Below are 17,137 nucleotides of genomic sequence, written 5' to 3' on the forward strand. Positions count from 1 at the left end.
CACTTGCTCCCATTGACTAGACACCGATTCGATCCGCATGCATTGGACTTGTGATTAGAGATGCGATAATGATGAAATTCCGTCTGAGATTGCCGGAGAACGTTGGAATTTTTTTGGGGGATTAATCGTTACTCTGGTAAGTTGTGGTGTGATTGTGAAAGTGCGACTTATGGCAATTCGTAGAAAATACGTTATTGGATTGAATGTAGTTGTAATACAAATTGGGAGGAATTAAACGACGTTCAGCGAACCGTATCCGAAGATCATAATAATTAAACGTATGCCTAATTGGGTGGTGATATGTGTTTGATTTAAACTGTTTCTTAATAACATTAGTGATAAGGTCAAATTGTCTCTTTGGTAAATAGGGTTATGATTGGCTTCGGCCTCCCAAGACCCTATTCTACGTAAGGAGTTAGTGATGAAATTGCTGTTGCAAGTTGCTAGTAGCCTCATCAGTTTCACCACGTGTAATTTAAGAAAACAAAGTCAAACAGGGGTCGGCCCCGGCTAGTGGTTCACATCCATACCTCTTACGCTAAAGTCACGTCTTCAAATCTCATCTACGGTCAAGTTACGAATGCTGTAATGTCACGGATACTGTGGTCTAATGTCGTGAAGATATTGTTGTGAAGAGGTGCCGGTTAGAATCAATTGTTTTTCGATAATCAGGTACCGAATTTGTAAGTAATATTGCATAATGTTTAAAGAAGCTAATAAATCTATTATAGCTTTGTAGCTGACTCAAAGACATTCACATTCACATTCATGTCTTATCTACTGAAAGAGTCTGTCCGATGACTTTCGCCAGCACCTCTCCGCAATAGATACACTTGTATGGCAAACTATGAACATGAGCATTATTTGTATAATAAATTATGAGCACATCCATGGTCACACTTGTAATAAACATTTTTGCGAAAAGCGAACTGATATTTCCTAAAGATCATGTGATAAGATATTATCGATTTTCCCTATAAAATACGCCCTTTTCTAACGTCAATAACTCAGCACGGGGTAAATACACTTAAGTTTGAAAGTTAACATTGAGCTCAACTTTGGAAGGGCTCAACTTGAAATGCATTATACGTAAAAAATTAGAGTGGTTTTATTTTTTTTTAACTTGTATTAATTCAAATTTATTAATTTTTAAAATATATTTTGGAATAACTTTTTTATTAAAAGAGATAAAGGCAATTTTTGTTTCGGAATTAACTCAGCTACAACTTTGTTCAAGATTCTAGTAGTTCTTTATTTAAAAAGTAAGAAAATTAGTTTTTTGAATATCAACTAATTTGAGGACCACCCTATTGCTTATAATCACCAAAAGTAGGGACTTTTTAAGCACTAAAACTTCACCGAAACCAAACGTCTGAATATTAAAACAAAAGTACTAAAACATTTTATTTAAATTTGTCGTGGTTTGTTTAAATTTCTATAGAGAACAACTAGTGCAAATTTGATCAAAGTAGTCGATCGCGTTCAGAAATAACGTCAAATGGTCTTGGAAGAAGAAAAAAAAATATTGTGCACAAACGCCTGGAAAATTCGGAGTGGTCCGGTTCCAAGCTGGCTAAAGTGCTGAAGATGCCGAAAACAACAATTTATCGAGTGCTCAAAACCTACAAGGAAACCCTGAGCGTGGAATGGAATTAGCGGACCTACGAAAAAATTAGACCCAGGGATCGTCAGCTGCGCAGCAAGATGTTGAGGTGCGTTGAAGCCAACCCCGGTCTTTCGATCCGAGATGTGGCTAGAAGGTACAACGCCAACTTTCAAACGGTGCGGAACATCCTTGCCAGGGAAGGATACAAGTCGTACAAAGCCAGTAAACATCCGAACCGGCACATGAAGCGGAATTCCGTGGCCAAAAAGCTTGCAAGGCTCTTGAACGACCGTGTTTTGACGAAACACAAGGGCTGCACTTTGATCGATGACGAAACATACGTCAAACTCGATATTAAGCAACTTTCCGGTCAAAACTTTTACATCGCGACTTTACGTGGGGATGTACCGGGAAGATTCAAGTTCGTGCTTACCGGCAAGGTTTCGCGAAGAATGTCGTGATTTGGCAAGTGATTTGCAGTTGTGGTCTGAAAACGGAACCATTCGTCACATCCTCGACGATGACATCCCAAGTTTACACATCGAAGAATGCCTGAAAAACCTGAAAAAAGTCATCTTTTGGCCCGATTTGGCCAGCTGCCACTACTCCAAAGTGCTTCCGGAGTGTTCCACCAATCGAAAAATGCTGGGCAATTTCAAAGCAGCGACTTTGACGAAGCGGCAGGGTAGTCAAGGACATCCAGCAAATGCGGGCAAAATGGAAGAAATGCGCTGATTTTGTGTCCGTTTCCACTGTGGGGCGGTGATGGGCTCCATCAAGAGGAAGGTTCGAGATTTCGTTCGAACTGGAGAAATGCTACCATCTAATGCTGTAACTTTGAAGTTTTAAGTAAGGCAACCATTAATGGACTTTTTAAACTTATTAAATTACGAATTACAGGTCTTTTAGTGCGTATTAATTTACTTTTAGTCAGCCTTCAGTCACAAACGAAGTGACAGACGGAGCGGCTCGAAATTTGGTTTGACGCACTTACATTTGAAATTTTCGAGTGTACCTCACGGCAACACTATCTACTCATATGTACTAGCTTAAAGTAGTTGATGCTATTGGGGCACCGCCTGTTATCTCTTTTTCTCTAACGAAAATTGAAAGGGAGAGCCTGTTGTCAAACTGCATGTCACTATGTTGTGTTCATTGTTATCTGCACTTCTTTTGTATAATGAAAGACCTTAGGCCAAAATGATTAGGAGTAAACACATCGGGTTAACATTTGCTTACAAATAAACGATGTTGAGCTGTCAATGACTCGCGCTTTTTGGCGGCAATTGTTGCTAAAGATTTCATCAGTCGGTGCTCCTAACCAAAGCCATGGTCATTCGCGACCGAGAAGATATCGTTGTTGGACGCCAAACAGGACCCGCCCGTAATCCAATAAAAATACAATGATTTTGAATGGAGATTTTTGTTGATTATCATAAAATCAAAACGAAAATCATGGTATATGAGAAATGTACAGTAAAAAAGGGGGGTTGTTAAGCATCTTAACAATAAAAAAAAACTGATTTTTCTCGAACAAATATGATATCATCAAATTAATTTTCATTGAGAATTGTATCTTTTAAAACGAAATTTATTTTTTCACCCGTCCAATAATTTAACAATAAATTTATAATGTGCCCGAAATTCAACCGTAAAAATCATTGTAATTTCGTTATTTTATTATAATTATTTTTTTTTCGGGTGGCCATACTCGGTATGCATTTGCTCCTCCGTAGAGGAACTGAAAGCTTTCGACGAGGGCGATCTGAAGAAGGAAAATTTACTCCAAAATCATGCCGAAATCCATCGAATCGATCGACGTGCTGAAGGTGAGATGGTGAGAATGAAGGAGGATCGGATGAAACCAATTTTGTTCAATTTATTATTTATTTCGGCTAAAGATGCTGTATGTCACGCGTTTGAGCATGATTGCGGTACGATGGTGCGATGCTCTATTCTGGACCGGGCTACTAGACGTGGCAAAACTAGTCATTATACCTGCTACGTGTACCTTGTTACCTGAAGACGAGGAGGGAATCTTCGGATTCATGGAGGAGGACATCAGAAATGAGGAAGCTCGTATCCGAGGACAAAAGTGTTACATCTGCAAGGAACGGTATGCAAACGTTTGGTATTGCGCGAAGAAGTGCTTCCGTTCATTCCATACGCTTTGTGGGATGCAGAATGAGTGCCTGTCGCATTACGTGGAAACGTTCCAGTCGTGGTGCGATAAGCACGTAGCGCTGGTGGATAAGGTGAAACACTCCGAGACCGAAGCCTGTGGGATTTGCTACGATGATATGGGACCGTACAGGAAGCTGGAATCGATTCGTGACCCGTGCTGTCAGAATGGCTGGTTCCATCGGAGCTACGTGGCACAGTTTGCCCAATCGGCGAGGTACTTTTTCAATTGCCCTTTGTGCAACAAGGACGACTTTAGTCTGCAGATCCATCAGCGTGGCATTTATATTCCGGAAAATTAAGCGAAGCGGCGGAGGTGGGTGAATCGGTATTTGAATACTGAATATTTTATTTTAATTGTTCGAGGGATGCCTCGTGGGAGCTGGAACCGAATGTATTCAACGATCAGTTGGAACGTCCTTCGGAGTGTGACGCTGAAGAGTGTCGCTGTCGGTATGGGCGAGATTACGACGATTGCAAGCGTTGGGATCTGATCCTTTGTGCAACGTGCGGTTCGACTTGTCGCCAAGATCAGTGCATGGAGGTTCCCTCGAAGAACTATGTTTTCACCTTTTGTAGTTCGATTGTCCGAAAGACGCCGGAAGCGGTTTTGAAGCTAGCCGAGGCTTCCCGAAGAGTGGAAGCAGCAAGATGGGGGAAGCCGGTAACGATAGCAGAGAGGGGAGTTCTAGGGGCCGATCTAGTGGCAGACGTCAGATTGAATCGGATGATTCAGATTCTGAAGAGTCAGTTGCATTGACGACCAAACGCAAATCTCAGAAAAGACGAACCGCAATAGACAGTGACGACAGCGATTCCGATCTGGTTTCTACACGAAAGAAACCAACGTCGAAATGACGGCTGTCCACGTCTTCATCTAGTTCTTCCTCGTTCGTTTCTTCGAAGCGAAGAAATCAGTCTGGAGGAACTGGTCAAGAAGATTCCACTGCCACGAGGAACTTCCGTCGAAAAATTACTTCGAGTCAAACCGGTCGTAAGGCTCGAGAAGCTCAGCTCGGAAAAGATCAAATCGTTGACTTCTTCGGAGAATGAAGACGAAGCATCCTCCGCCGGATCGTCGACCGTGTTCGATTTCAACTATCGTGTGAAGTTAAACAAAAAGCAGGGCCGAAAATCGATGGTAGAATTGCAGCCGATCAAACAAGTCATCCGCTCCGACACGAACACGCTAACGGATGCCTCGGTGGAGATCGTGCGTCCCAAGACGCCTGCCCAGAAATCTTTTAGAAAGCAGTTCAAACTGAAGCTTTTTGGGTCGAAAACCGTCCCACGAAAACGTTCCACCAGCGAGTCTGATCCGGAGTACGTTACAGCGAAGAAAAGTTGATTTAATTTTAATGACGAACTTGCAGAATTTTCCAGCACTAGTGCACTAAGCAGGTCTTTCCCACGGCGCAATAGATTACTGCCAACGATGCCACCTCAAGCGGAAATGCGATTCGAGACCGGGTTGACGTTGATGCTCAAAAGCGAGAAAATGTTCCGGATTTCTCTACCCATGCGAATGTCAGCTGGTATCACACTGCTTACAGGTACTGAGGGAGAACCTTCCAAAACTTCTAGTGTTTGGACTGGTGGTATGGCACAAAGAATGCACAATGCACCACGAACCGACGGAGAATCGTATGTGCTGTGATCAATGTGATTGGTGAGGCAGAAGGAAACAAGCCAGCACTTGCATTATCACGACGTTCTTATGCATAATCTAGTGTGACGAAACGTTGGATCATGCGTAAGAACACCGTGAGAACGACAGAGTCGACTACATTCCTTCTGCCGCACCTATAGTAACGCACACGGCTCCCGCGCTGACTGTTCCTTACTTTCTCACTCTAATCAAAATTTCCTTCGATGAGTGAGAAAACAGCACCCCGTCAACACGAGCAAGGACACGAGTTGCCAGATCATTGCACACAAAACCAACTTGAATTAATTCAAAACAAAAATACTAGCGAACCTGGCGGTGAGGGGCGGAAGGTGGACTAAAATTCTATTACAGAGAACCACATTATTTTAATTCATTTCTTCGGAGAAAGTCGTCTGTAACTTCGTTTGTGCTTCAGTCTTCTGTCCAGGCTTTCAGTTAGTTTTTCGATCGAACCTCGAGAACGGTAAATGATTCCACTTTAAAATTTTCACCAGTTAAGGATAAGAAACTTTTGAGCAAGAATCTGTTTTTTGTGTGGATATTTTCATACTCAAAAAATATTTCTTCCTGTTTTTCTTAGAAATTTTTCCCTAACGTGCAGAATATATTTTTTTATTTCTGTATCATTTCAATATTAAATTTGAACCCTCGGATGTTCGGGAAATTGAAGACCCCAAATTATTTGAATTGTTTGCCCTTCTTATATCATAAAATCTACTCGTGAAAAAAAATCATCAAATTCTGAGACCTTTCGGCTGAAACCTGTCTGATAGTAAAATTGAGCTGAAATATTTAAGGCTTCTTTACTCACCTAAAATAATAGATCTGGTTGAAAGAATTGATAAAAAATCTCTCATTCAAATTTTACCCAGTGGTCAATAATCAGCTATTTGCGAATTTTCACAAACTACGATACGATAACAATCAGTGATTAAAAGTTTCAACTTACAGATTCCATGGCTTTTTGCTAAGCTCTTCTATCATCCAGAACAACAAACGTATCAATGAAAGCGTTTGCCGTCGAGTTATTAACGACACAGAAAGTCGATGAAGAAAATCTCCCGAAGATCGGAAGCGAATGCCGTTTCGAATTGTTTCGTCTACTAACCACTCTCTGATGATAGCCCAAGTAGCATTTTAAGTTTTATGAAATACTACAAAGCAACTATAGAACAACATTTTTATATATTATCGTGAAGATAATCATATACATTGGTAGTCTTTATGACCACAGAGGCGCTTTCATCGCTAAAAATTCGGTTCGCGAGCTAAGCGAAAGAGTGGATCCATAGAGGTAACTCTAAGACTAGTAGGTCCCGAAGAAACGTGCTCAACTTTTTGGCTCAGCTCTGGTACTATCTTCGGTTCCAAGCAAATCGATGCACCCCTCGAAACATAGGAAAATCCACGAACTCCTCATTTTATCTGTCAAACTTTCATAGCAAATCAAAACAAACATTGTGTAGTACTAGAATGTCGACTAGAATGGGGTACGTTAATCGATTTGCTTGGGACCAATAGACTAGTCAAGTAGTGAGCCAATTTAAAATCGATAGTTTCGTATTGATTGTTGGTCGATCTTGTTGTTAATATAATATATTTGCAAAAATGCTAATTTTTCTGAAATGGATACAATGGACACTTCAAAATTGGCGTTGTTTTAAAGCCAGAAAATTGCATCGTATGCACAAGTCACATAAATATTGCGTGAAAAACGGTCAACAATTTTACTAAAAGTTATTTTTTCTAGGATTTTGGTCAATTTCAACGTGTCCATTTGAGAAAAGTTAGGATTTTTAATAAGCTTTCAAAAAACATAAGTTTAAAAATCTTAAATAGGCATTTTTGCTGTTAATTTTTGGCGAAATTTTTTATATTATTTTCTGAAAAGTAAATCCAATTTCATACAACTTTGTCTCAGATGTCATTTCGATTAGATGAGCTGTTTGCATGATATGATTTATTGAAAAATATCGAATACGCCATTTTGAAAAACTAGGCATAAGTTAATGAAAAAAAAATGACCGAATTTCACTGCACAGTTGTATAATTTCATCCTTAAGAACAGTTTAAATGTTCTTTTTTCTAATGTTGCAATCACGCTTAGAGAGTCACTGCATATAATATATGCACCTACTCTCAATCATGCAATCCATCTGAGAGCCTCTATTATGGCAAGGCTTTCAAGGCATCGTGACCAGCGTGAAATAAAAACCATTATTAAAACCAGTAAGACCAAATGGAAGGTCGAATGGAACGCTACCAATAACAACAAACTAAGAGAAATGAAAAATTCAGACGCACCATTCAGAGAGGCTGTCACAGGAAACCGCAGAGAGTTTGTTATACTTGCTAGACTCCGGATAGGTCATACCCAACTGACACACTCACACCTACTTGACAAAACCGACTCACCTAAGTGCAAAAAATGCTACCAAGCACTCAGTGTAAAACACATCATTGTCAACTGCCACGGGTATGATGATGTAAGAGAAAAAATTGGCCTCCAACCCAACATGAGGGAAGCTTTAGTTGGCGACATCACACGAGCAAAAAAGTGCTTAAATTCTTCAAAGAAATTGAGCTGATCGATGAAATATGAAAAATCAAAAATACCAAACATGAGATATAAAACGTGGAAACTGCAGCTCAACAGTCACTAGCACATTAGCCAAGACCAACCTATTACCAGTACTAATCATGGGAAATTTCGACTCCAAGGACCAGGAAGTAAAACAAATTGGAGACCAACAGATCACTTTTATTAAAAACCAGGAAATTCACACGGAGTTCCACTCTCAGCACGAGTGGAAACTCCTTGTAATAATGGTAGCAGTACTAGCGCTCATTATGCTGAAAATTATAAAATTGGCATGGAGGCAGTGATGGAAAAGTTCGCGATAACTCACTATGACTCGCGAACTTTTCCCATGGTGAACTTCGTTAAATATCGCGAACTTTTCCAACACTGCATGGAGGTTCTGCAAGAAGCAAGCATTTAAAACAGCCCGCTCCGTGGCCGCCATCCAACAAGTCTAAGACATCAAGATGACCGCCAGGATGAACGCCGAATCAAGACGAAACGATGCATCAAAGGGAACGAGCCAAACACCATCGAAGAAGACAAACTAGAATTAGTGAAACCAATTTATTGTAATTAGTGTAGAAAGACCCGAATAAACCCAAAAAGGGTCTATAATACAAATAAAAAAAATTACAAGCAACAGTGAACATGTATTGCCTAAATTCTCTTAAGCATTATTTAGTTGTTATATTCGCAACATACATGGACAATTTGAAAAAAAATCCTTAAAAAGTGATTTTAGAAATTGATACAATAATCTACAAATACCACTAATCGGGGCAAAATGCACCTATGCTGGGGTAAAATTCACTACAACAAAGGGGCAAGACGCACCATAATAATGAAGCAAAATACACTCCAACAATGGGAAAAAATGCGTTACAATAATGGGGCAACACTCACCTTGCCATCTTAAAAATGATGATGACCAATTGAGGGAGAAGAACGTCTTCGTTTTTGACAGCCTCCAGTTTCGATCCTAGTTGTTTAAAGGTCCATGACCGCTAAATAGACTACGGAACATTGCGGACCATTTCAAGAACGTAAAAAAAACTTGTTTACTGAAGAATCAATTTGACCCGAACTTAGGAGTGCATTTTTTCCGAATGCATAAAGCAAATGTTTTTGATCATTCAATAGAAGTGCATATTAAAACTTACCAGTATTTTATCAGAAAGATGTAGCTCTTATCTCAATCAAATGGGTAATATCTTTCACCAAAGCTTAATAATATTTGAATTTCTAAAAAAAATATTAACAAAGCGGAGGGTAAAAATTACACTATATCCAATGCAAACTGGTTTTTGTTTTTATTTAAATTATCTGATAAATAGAGCTACCAAGTTGATATATATATATATATATATATGCTAAGCGAACATAGATTTAAATCGTAGGGTAACAATTTTGTTGCAAAAGTGTGTTTTCGGCTTAAAACGAAGGAAGTGCATCTTGGTGCATGTTACACCAGGTAGGGGAGAACGGTACATAACGTACCCTCGGGGTAGGACGCACTTTTTCATTTTATTTTGAGATTTTCTTGGAATTCTGAATCCAATTCTAGGACTTATCATGCAGGATTTTGATTTCTGATGCTATGCTAGAAGTGCTACTTGATAAGACAATAAAACAGTTTCGTAAAAGCCATGAAAAACACAAATGAAAGTCAGCTGATGCTTTCTACTTGCCATTTTCCTGACCCAATTGAAGGCCTTTATATTATATTTGGTCTTACGTCTTAAAGGGGACACCCAGTGACTTACCCGCTCAGAAAATTGTGCCGAAATTAGATTCGGCACAGCTTGGGCTCATTCATCGGTACACCTTCGGCATATCTTCGGCACAATCTCGTAGGCATTAGGTTGTTGTAAATTAAATGGGAGCACTGCTGAATAACTTTTAATGAAGTTGTTCACAACATGACGTGCTGTTGGACTGTATATTCAGGAACATCCTCTAATTTAATATACCAGAGGAACTCAGACCAACAGTTCACTTATAGATCTAAATACGAAATGTAGGTTCTAGAGTGAGCTCAACAGAAAGAGGCAGTTATTCAGACCCCATTAGCACCCTTATTTCAAATAATGATGCAACTCACACAAAACAAACTACAGAAGTCTATTCATCATCCTTTATAGTCGGTCTCCAATAATGTACCCCATCTTTCCGGCCGTTGATAGACCGTTGTTTTTCACAGCACGATAGGCTAGGTATCTGGTCTGCCTTTGAGGGCATTATAAAACCCTAACACACAGGACTTTTATCATCCTATGAACATCAAACACCAACACCCGCAACTTCCCGCGTCATCCTCAATTTGATTTATTGTGATTTCAAACCAAAACATTCAAGGTGTCAGAAATACCGGCTTACCGGCATGGGTATTTTACAAACAATCGCAGCTTGCTTTATGACCGGCACAATCGGCAAACCTGCGGCACACTGACAAAAAAGATGACCCAAGATTGGTGACCTACCCCTTGGGGACAACTTACATTTTTTTTTGCTTTTTCGGCACCCTAGAGTGTTGTGTCAAAATGCCAGTTCGTTACACAAAGTCGTTACGAAGATACAGCGAGAAATAGGGAACCTTGAATTAGGGGACTTAAATACAACTCAAATCTGTAAACGTGTTTTTCTCGACACCATATTTTTTAGCCTTGTGAGACAGGGATCTCGAAGACTATTCAATCAATTTAGCTGATTCTTCTGTCCGCGATGTAAAAACGAATTATCTAAAATCGAACATAGGATTTTTCGGATCTACTAACTTTTCGATTTGGTTCGCGCATTTCAGTAGCGATTTTTCAAAGAAAAATTTTACCTTTTTTTTCGAACGTCGCCATTTTGGTTGATTTTAGATATGTTAATGAAGAATTCAAAACACTAATTTTTTTCTCCGATGTTTCAGTGCTGACAACACTGTCCCGCAAGTGACAAAAACATTACCTGCATAGTTGCAGGGCTGCCAACAGCGGTAAAATTATTATTTTCGGCTGAAAATTTTCGAAAATAAAGCTGAAATGTTGCCTAATAACATACTGAACAGTCAAGCACATGCAACTGGATGTTTCATAGGACCAGATCGTAAATCGAACCCTCGTCTTTGGCATGGTTTGCCACACCTTTACTTCAATCTTCATCGAAAAACAACATTATTGTATACGAACAAAGCACGATGATTACTTTGTTCTGCAGAGCTAACTACATCAAACAACAAAGTTGTTCTTAACATCCATGTAATCAATGACAACTTAGTGGCGTCAATCATCATCAACATATTGAGTAGAATAGAACGCAGAGCTTATTGAGCGCAATCATTCATGCCTATAGTCTCCTCTTTGTCTCGCTTGGGTGACTGTAATTATACTTAGTGGGTATCGCTACTGTTTATACTTATAAGAACATATTTAGTACAGAGGTCTCAGAGGATGATAACGTTAATCGTCGTGACTGTGTTGATTGATTCATCTTGCAGTCAATAGTTGAGGTAGAATACTCAGTAGAAGACGATGGGGTGCGTGTGGGAATATGGTTTATCAACAACCACACTGCACCACGACACAAATGGCTTCAGTGTTGACCGACTCAAAGGTGAATTTGTACTATTGCTCTCTAAATTATTGGCTAAATATTTACATTCCAGCATAGCGTAAACACGTGGCAGTCGTTGAGGAACAGATAGCATAGTTTTTTTTTTTGTTCCCTGATTTGTTTTCCGTCGATCTTGTTTTCCGTGCTGAGCACCAATGCTACCGACGCCAGAGAGGCAGCTCTCACTCCTGGACATTACCTCTCGACCCATCATCAACTCATGAACCGGGGACCAACGGCTTTACTTCCCATCCGAAGGAAGGCGTGATCAGAGATGTTCTGCCTCAGAACATCCCGGCGGCGACGACTGGAATTGAACCCAGGCCTGCTGGGGTGAGAGGTAATCACGCTTACCACTACACCACCGGCGCCGCTAGATAGCATAGTTAGACGTTGTTTTAGTTAGCACGGTTTGTATAACTGACAGTCAACTAAACTGTTTTAGAGACTTGAATAGGGTTCTGGTCTTTAAAGTTTTTAAACACGATTTGTTCAGTACATTTCTATGTTAAAGTTATTTTTGACACAGACGGCTCTTAACAAATATTTAATTAATATGCACATCGCCTCACAAACATATTTTTAACTGATCTCTTTTCCACAATTCCCACGGTGATAGGAACAACAGTCTACCTACCCCTAACGAGTCCTGCCTAGCGTACATCTTGATAGTGTACAAATATTTTCTGTTATTCCGTAGTTTAACAGTCAAGTTTTGCAGCTGTCTAGAGTTGGCAAAACAAACACTCCTTGGCAACAAACAGTTAACTTCTTCTTCTTCTTCTTGCACGTATTTTCAATAAAATTAAACCGGAGCTCAAACACTAAACCAAACGGTCACGATCGACTCTAGCCGGGAACTGATCGGGACCGGCTCGGTGTAATCATTTAAGTAAGCCGGTTGGGTCTGTTATCTGTTCCTGCTTCTAACAGAGTGATGGGGAGTAGACTGATGCAGATTTCGTAATTTTTGCTCTGCAGTGGTTCCAAGTCGGGTCCTGGTCATCTTCACAAAATTTTAACTTATCACTAATTGAGGAAAACAAGCTTTTGATTCAAGTTCATCTACTTAGGCATTCACCATGCAGCTCTGATTGTAGCACTTGTAGGAATGTTTTCTCAGCAACAACTTTGAGCAGTTCCAGGCAAAATAGCGAAACAAAATTTAATTGTATAAAACTTTGCGTAAGTATTTGTTATGGGCAATAATTCACATTTTTGTTAAAACTCGGCTATTTTCGATCTTGAAATTTTTCAAAAAAATGTAATACGGAAACGGAACTTCTGATCGAAATGACGTCTTTGATAAAGTTGTACAGAAAAATAATGTCCTTCTCGAAAAAAAAAAAATAATCAAAAAATGTTTTTATCTATTGCGAAGTTTTTCTTCATTTAGACTTGAATGATTTTAATATCATCGTTCTCAAATTTCGCTTTCGATTTCGCTCGCACCGGAATTAACCAGCTGGTTTGGAACAAAGGAGTCAAAAGTAAACATCAGAAGAAATGTCATGGGAGCCAAGCGTTATATATGTTCCAAGGTGGGATTACCTTGGAACATATATAACGCTTGGCTCCCATGACATTTCTTCTGATGTTTACTTTTGACTCCTTTGTTCCAAACCAGCTGGTTAATTCTCTTCCATATGTTTACTTTTGACCCCTTTGTTCTAGAGGTTATAGCTGGTAATGTTTACAAAACAAATCCAACTGATGAACCTTTTTCCGCGTGAAAACGACAAGGAAACGCTGAAATGGTAAGAGTTTCAAACGGCACCGAATATTTTGGCAGTTTCCACATTTCGTCGAGAAAATATAAATGTTCATAGAAACCACAATAATTTGAGTAAAAATTAAGAATAATATGTTTTAACTAATATATAGGGTTTTAACTAATATCTCAAAATGGTATGCCCAACGTTTGATTTATTTTTTCATGAGATTGATTATGTACAATGCAAACTTTTGGATGGGAAAAACCATGGATGCTTGAAAATCATCAAAAATCGTAGAACAAGAAGCTTGGGTCCAATTTGTACTGTTTGTTAGCATGCTTTGGTGTGTGTGTTTTTTTTTCACAGAAAATAAGTTAAAATGTCTCAAGCGTTGTTTTCTGAGTTTAAATTTCATGAACGAACGTTTAAACAAAAAGTTCTACGATTTTTGACTATTTTTAAGTGTCCATAGTTTTAACTATTCCAAAAGTTTGCATTTTTTATGTGATTAAAATTAAAATCGGCAAGGACATTTTGAGATATTTAGATTTTTAAATGTTAGCTTTTTTCAGAGAAAAACATTATTTTTCTCTACAATTTTGTCGTGGACCTTATTTTAATCAGAAGTGCCGTTTTCGTGCTTCCATTTTTAAAAATGAGAATAATTGCCTATTACAAACAATTATGCAAAGTTTCATTCAAATCGGAGAAGGTCGAGTTTTTCCGATTCGTCATTTAGCGCGGAATTGCTCCTTTGCTGAAGACCATTATTAAATATGATATGCGTTGGCATTCATCAGACATGCTCAATCAACCCATCACTTGATTTCCTTGGCTGCCTTCTAACCAAATTAGTTCAACAATTGGGAGTCTAATCAGAACCTGCTTTGAAATCATTTGAGCACTCATCAGCGAAAATTTTAGAATTTGCACCAGTCTAATGAGCAGACAAAAATCGACGAAGAAAAACTACTGTCGTTTCAAGTTGCTTTCCTATTGGTCACTGGACAATCACTCGTTGTGGCTGATTGATAACAACAACACGCTTCGGATCGCCTGTTGACGGGAAAGAGGAACTTCTCGACTGAATCGATACTTTGAAGGATTCGAGATTAACTGCAGCTTCAAGTCTAGTCGATCTTAAAATTATAGAAGCTAAAATTCAACAACACGTGATCAGTTTATATTTATTGTGGAAAAATCAAACATGTCAAGCAATATTTTATTTGAAGTGCTAACAGCATCTCATTCACCGAAGCAGATGTGGTTTTGTATACAAATAATTTTATTCAAACTAAATTTGCTGCGCGTTTTAAAGTATTCGAAATAATCAGTGGTTGAGACATGCGCGTTGGGGAACGCAACTGAATGAAAACAGTTGTTTGTTCGCTAAATGAAAGGTATTTAACGAAATGGTTTTTATCTGAAATTCCACTAACTGCAGCAAGTTTCATTTAATAAATATTTATCTGTCAAAGATGTGCAATATTAAAATGTCCTTAAAAATCAGATTCATATCGGTTTGACTTATGAAATATATTTCAGTTATTTTGATTATGGGGGAGGTTGTTCATTGAAACTTCCGGTCCGCTTCGTAGCATAGTGCTTGCTAAGAGGTGCCAGGTGGTAACCTGACAATCGGCCAAATTTGGAAGACGTCTGCATTGAATTGTCTCACATTGTAATATTCCGCCCACTAATATTCACAATCAATTGCGAGTAGCTGAGCGGAATGAAGACAAGAAAAGCATTTGGTACAGGACCAAGTCTCTCCCGGCTGACACCAAAACAATGAACCTGGAAGTAACTGGATCAAGTTGTCATGGGGCACGAAATGATCCTGTTGCATGGCTTGGAGCTGTTGCAATCGAGGAAGGGGAGGGGGGGGGGGGGGGTTGGTGCTAATGTTTAATTTGTTTTTGTATAATTTCAAGTGTTAAGGGGGTTCGCTACCTCTGGATAGTGGGTTTGACGGTGGTTCAGCAAGAATAATATTGAGACATACGGGAATGCGACAAACGTGTCAAATTGACTGCATTGGTAACGAAAACACAGAGGAGCGTACACCTGATGTCACACACTAGGGTGATGGTAATAAGGTCGGTTGTAATATGACATTTACACAAAAACGGAGATCACATCAAATTGGTCAACTTACCAAAATTCGAAACTTCGATTAAAACGTGGAATATGTGCAGCACCAGTGGAGAACACTCAAAAGCTGCAGGTCTCATCAACCGCAATCTCAGATGTAAATGTCATCAGAAGCCGATAGTAATAGAAAAGAAGTTTGCAGGCAAGCGTTTGATTATGCATTAAATCCGCCTGAACATCGCAGCAAAGGCAAATACAAGGAAATTAAGCAAGCCGATAGGAATTAGACCTGGGACCAGGTCAAGCAGCTGCCCAGAATGGAAGTCTTTCAGGTTGGCCCTGTGCACCTCTGGAGGTTCCCAGGTATTTGAGTATGACGACGATGGACGTTGCCCTTTGGAACGGAATGAAAGCGTGTTTTTTTTTTTTTTAGCAAGACAACAAAATCTTCTATCTCTCTTCTTTATTTTTTTAATCTCTTACAATCCTCTAAACGGACGCTAGTGGGACCAAAAAGCCTGCTAGTGAAAGGAAAGTCGTTATGCTATACGGTCTAGCATAGGCCACGACTAAATTTCCGTAGGTTCATGCCTGGCTTAAATGCAGATCGGTAGGCAGCAGCCTGCCAGGGTGTGAACTGAGCAATAACAATAACAATAACAATATTTCAATTATTATGATTATCTAAATGGACTACTTGACTGAGAAAGTTTGAAACTACCTATTCTATAACATATGTGAAATATGCGAAAGATTTGGGGTTATTTTATTGGAATTTTTAAAGAAGTCCTGTAAAGGGTTCCATTAGGAAAATCAAGTCCTGAAAATATTTTAAGATCATAGAAACAAAAAGTAGAAGGGTCTGTGGCTGACTTCCAGCATGCAGGGAAGTAGCCAAGCTCCAAACATTTGTTGAAGATGAGATGAGGCTAAACAGCAGCGCTCATTTATATCTTTTCAGGTTAAAGCAACCAAGTGGTACTCGATTATGACGACTGGGTTTGGGAAGAACGTTAATTTCATGAAAATAGTTATACAATTATCTCTTATTATTTTTACATTGGACTATGCTTGACATTACCACTTTTTCAATAGTTTTTTGTTGAAAACCATCAGTTAAAAGCATTGTTGATGCGTAGAAATATTTCTGATCGATTGGTGATACAATTATTGAAATTGGTCCAGGGGCAGCTGAGTTATTAATGTTCAAAATCTTTCATAATTTTGTTACATGTTCCATTTTCGGTTTTCACAAAGTGTACCCTCATATAGAAATCACAGATATAGTCCTGCGTCAAAAAAAAAAAAAAAAAAAACGAATCCTGTATTAAGGAAAACATGTTTTTGGGCCAATAACATAAATTTAGTTTAAATGTCTTAAGATATATAAATGTATCGTAGCTATTAGGAGTACACTTGGATATAATAATAATGAAATTAGTATATACTACTGTTGATTACATGGAAACTGGCTACGTTTTTACTCAAGAATATCTGATCTGATCAATTCACTGTAAGGGAAGTTGCTTTTCAGTGTTTTATGAGATGGAATCAATGTGTGTCTAATTGCCATGACGTATTTAGAAACAGTTCTTTTCCTGTTTGTGGACCGATTTGAACCAAAATTTGAATGAAATTTGGTAAATCTCACTATGCACTAAGAGCAGGGTTTGCATGCTCATCTTTTCGCT

The 17,137-nt window shown here is 38.9% G+C and overlaps 1 protein-coding gene across 2 annotated transcripts in view; it reads right to left on the bottom strand.

The window, feature by feature from the left end:
- Positions 1–17,137, bottom strand: part of Hn (phenylalanine-4-hydroxylase) — a 74,488-nt gene that overhangs the window by 2,725 nt on the left and 54,626 nt on the right. The window contains exon 1 of one of the 2 annotated variants that reach the window (XM_065219913.1): positions 12,275–12,500. The exons of the other annotated variant lie outside the window; for it this stretch is intronic. Within the exon in view, the coding sequence (XP_065075985.1) occupies positions 12,275–12,301 (27 nt within the window). The 5' untranslated portion in view covers positions 12,302–12,500. Of the gene's footprint in view, positions 1–12,274; positions 12,501–17,137 lie in introns of those variants that run through there. 2 annotated transcript variants of the gene reach the window in all.

Source organism: Ochlerotatus camptorhynchus, unplaced genomic scaffold, assembly GCF_037179485.1.
Source record: "Ochlerotatus camptorhynchus isolate MF236.1 unplaced genomic scaffold, CSIRO-AGI_Acam_v1.1 ptg000112l, whole genome shotgun sequence".
In the NCBI taxonomy this organism is placed as follows: domain Eukaryota; kingdom Metazoa; phylum Arthropoda; class Insecta; order Diptera; family Culicidae; genus Ochlerotatus; species Ochlerotatus camptorhynchus.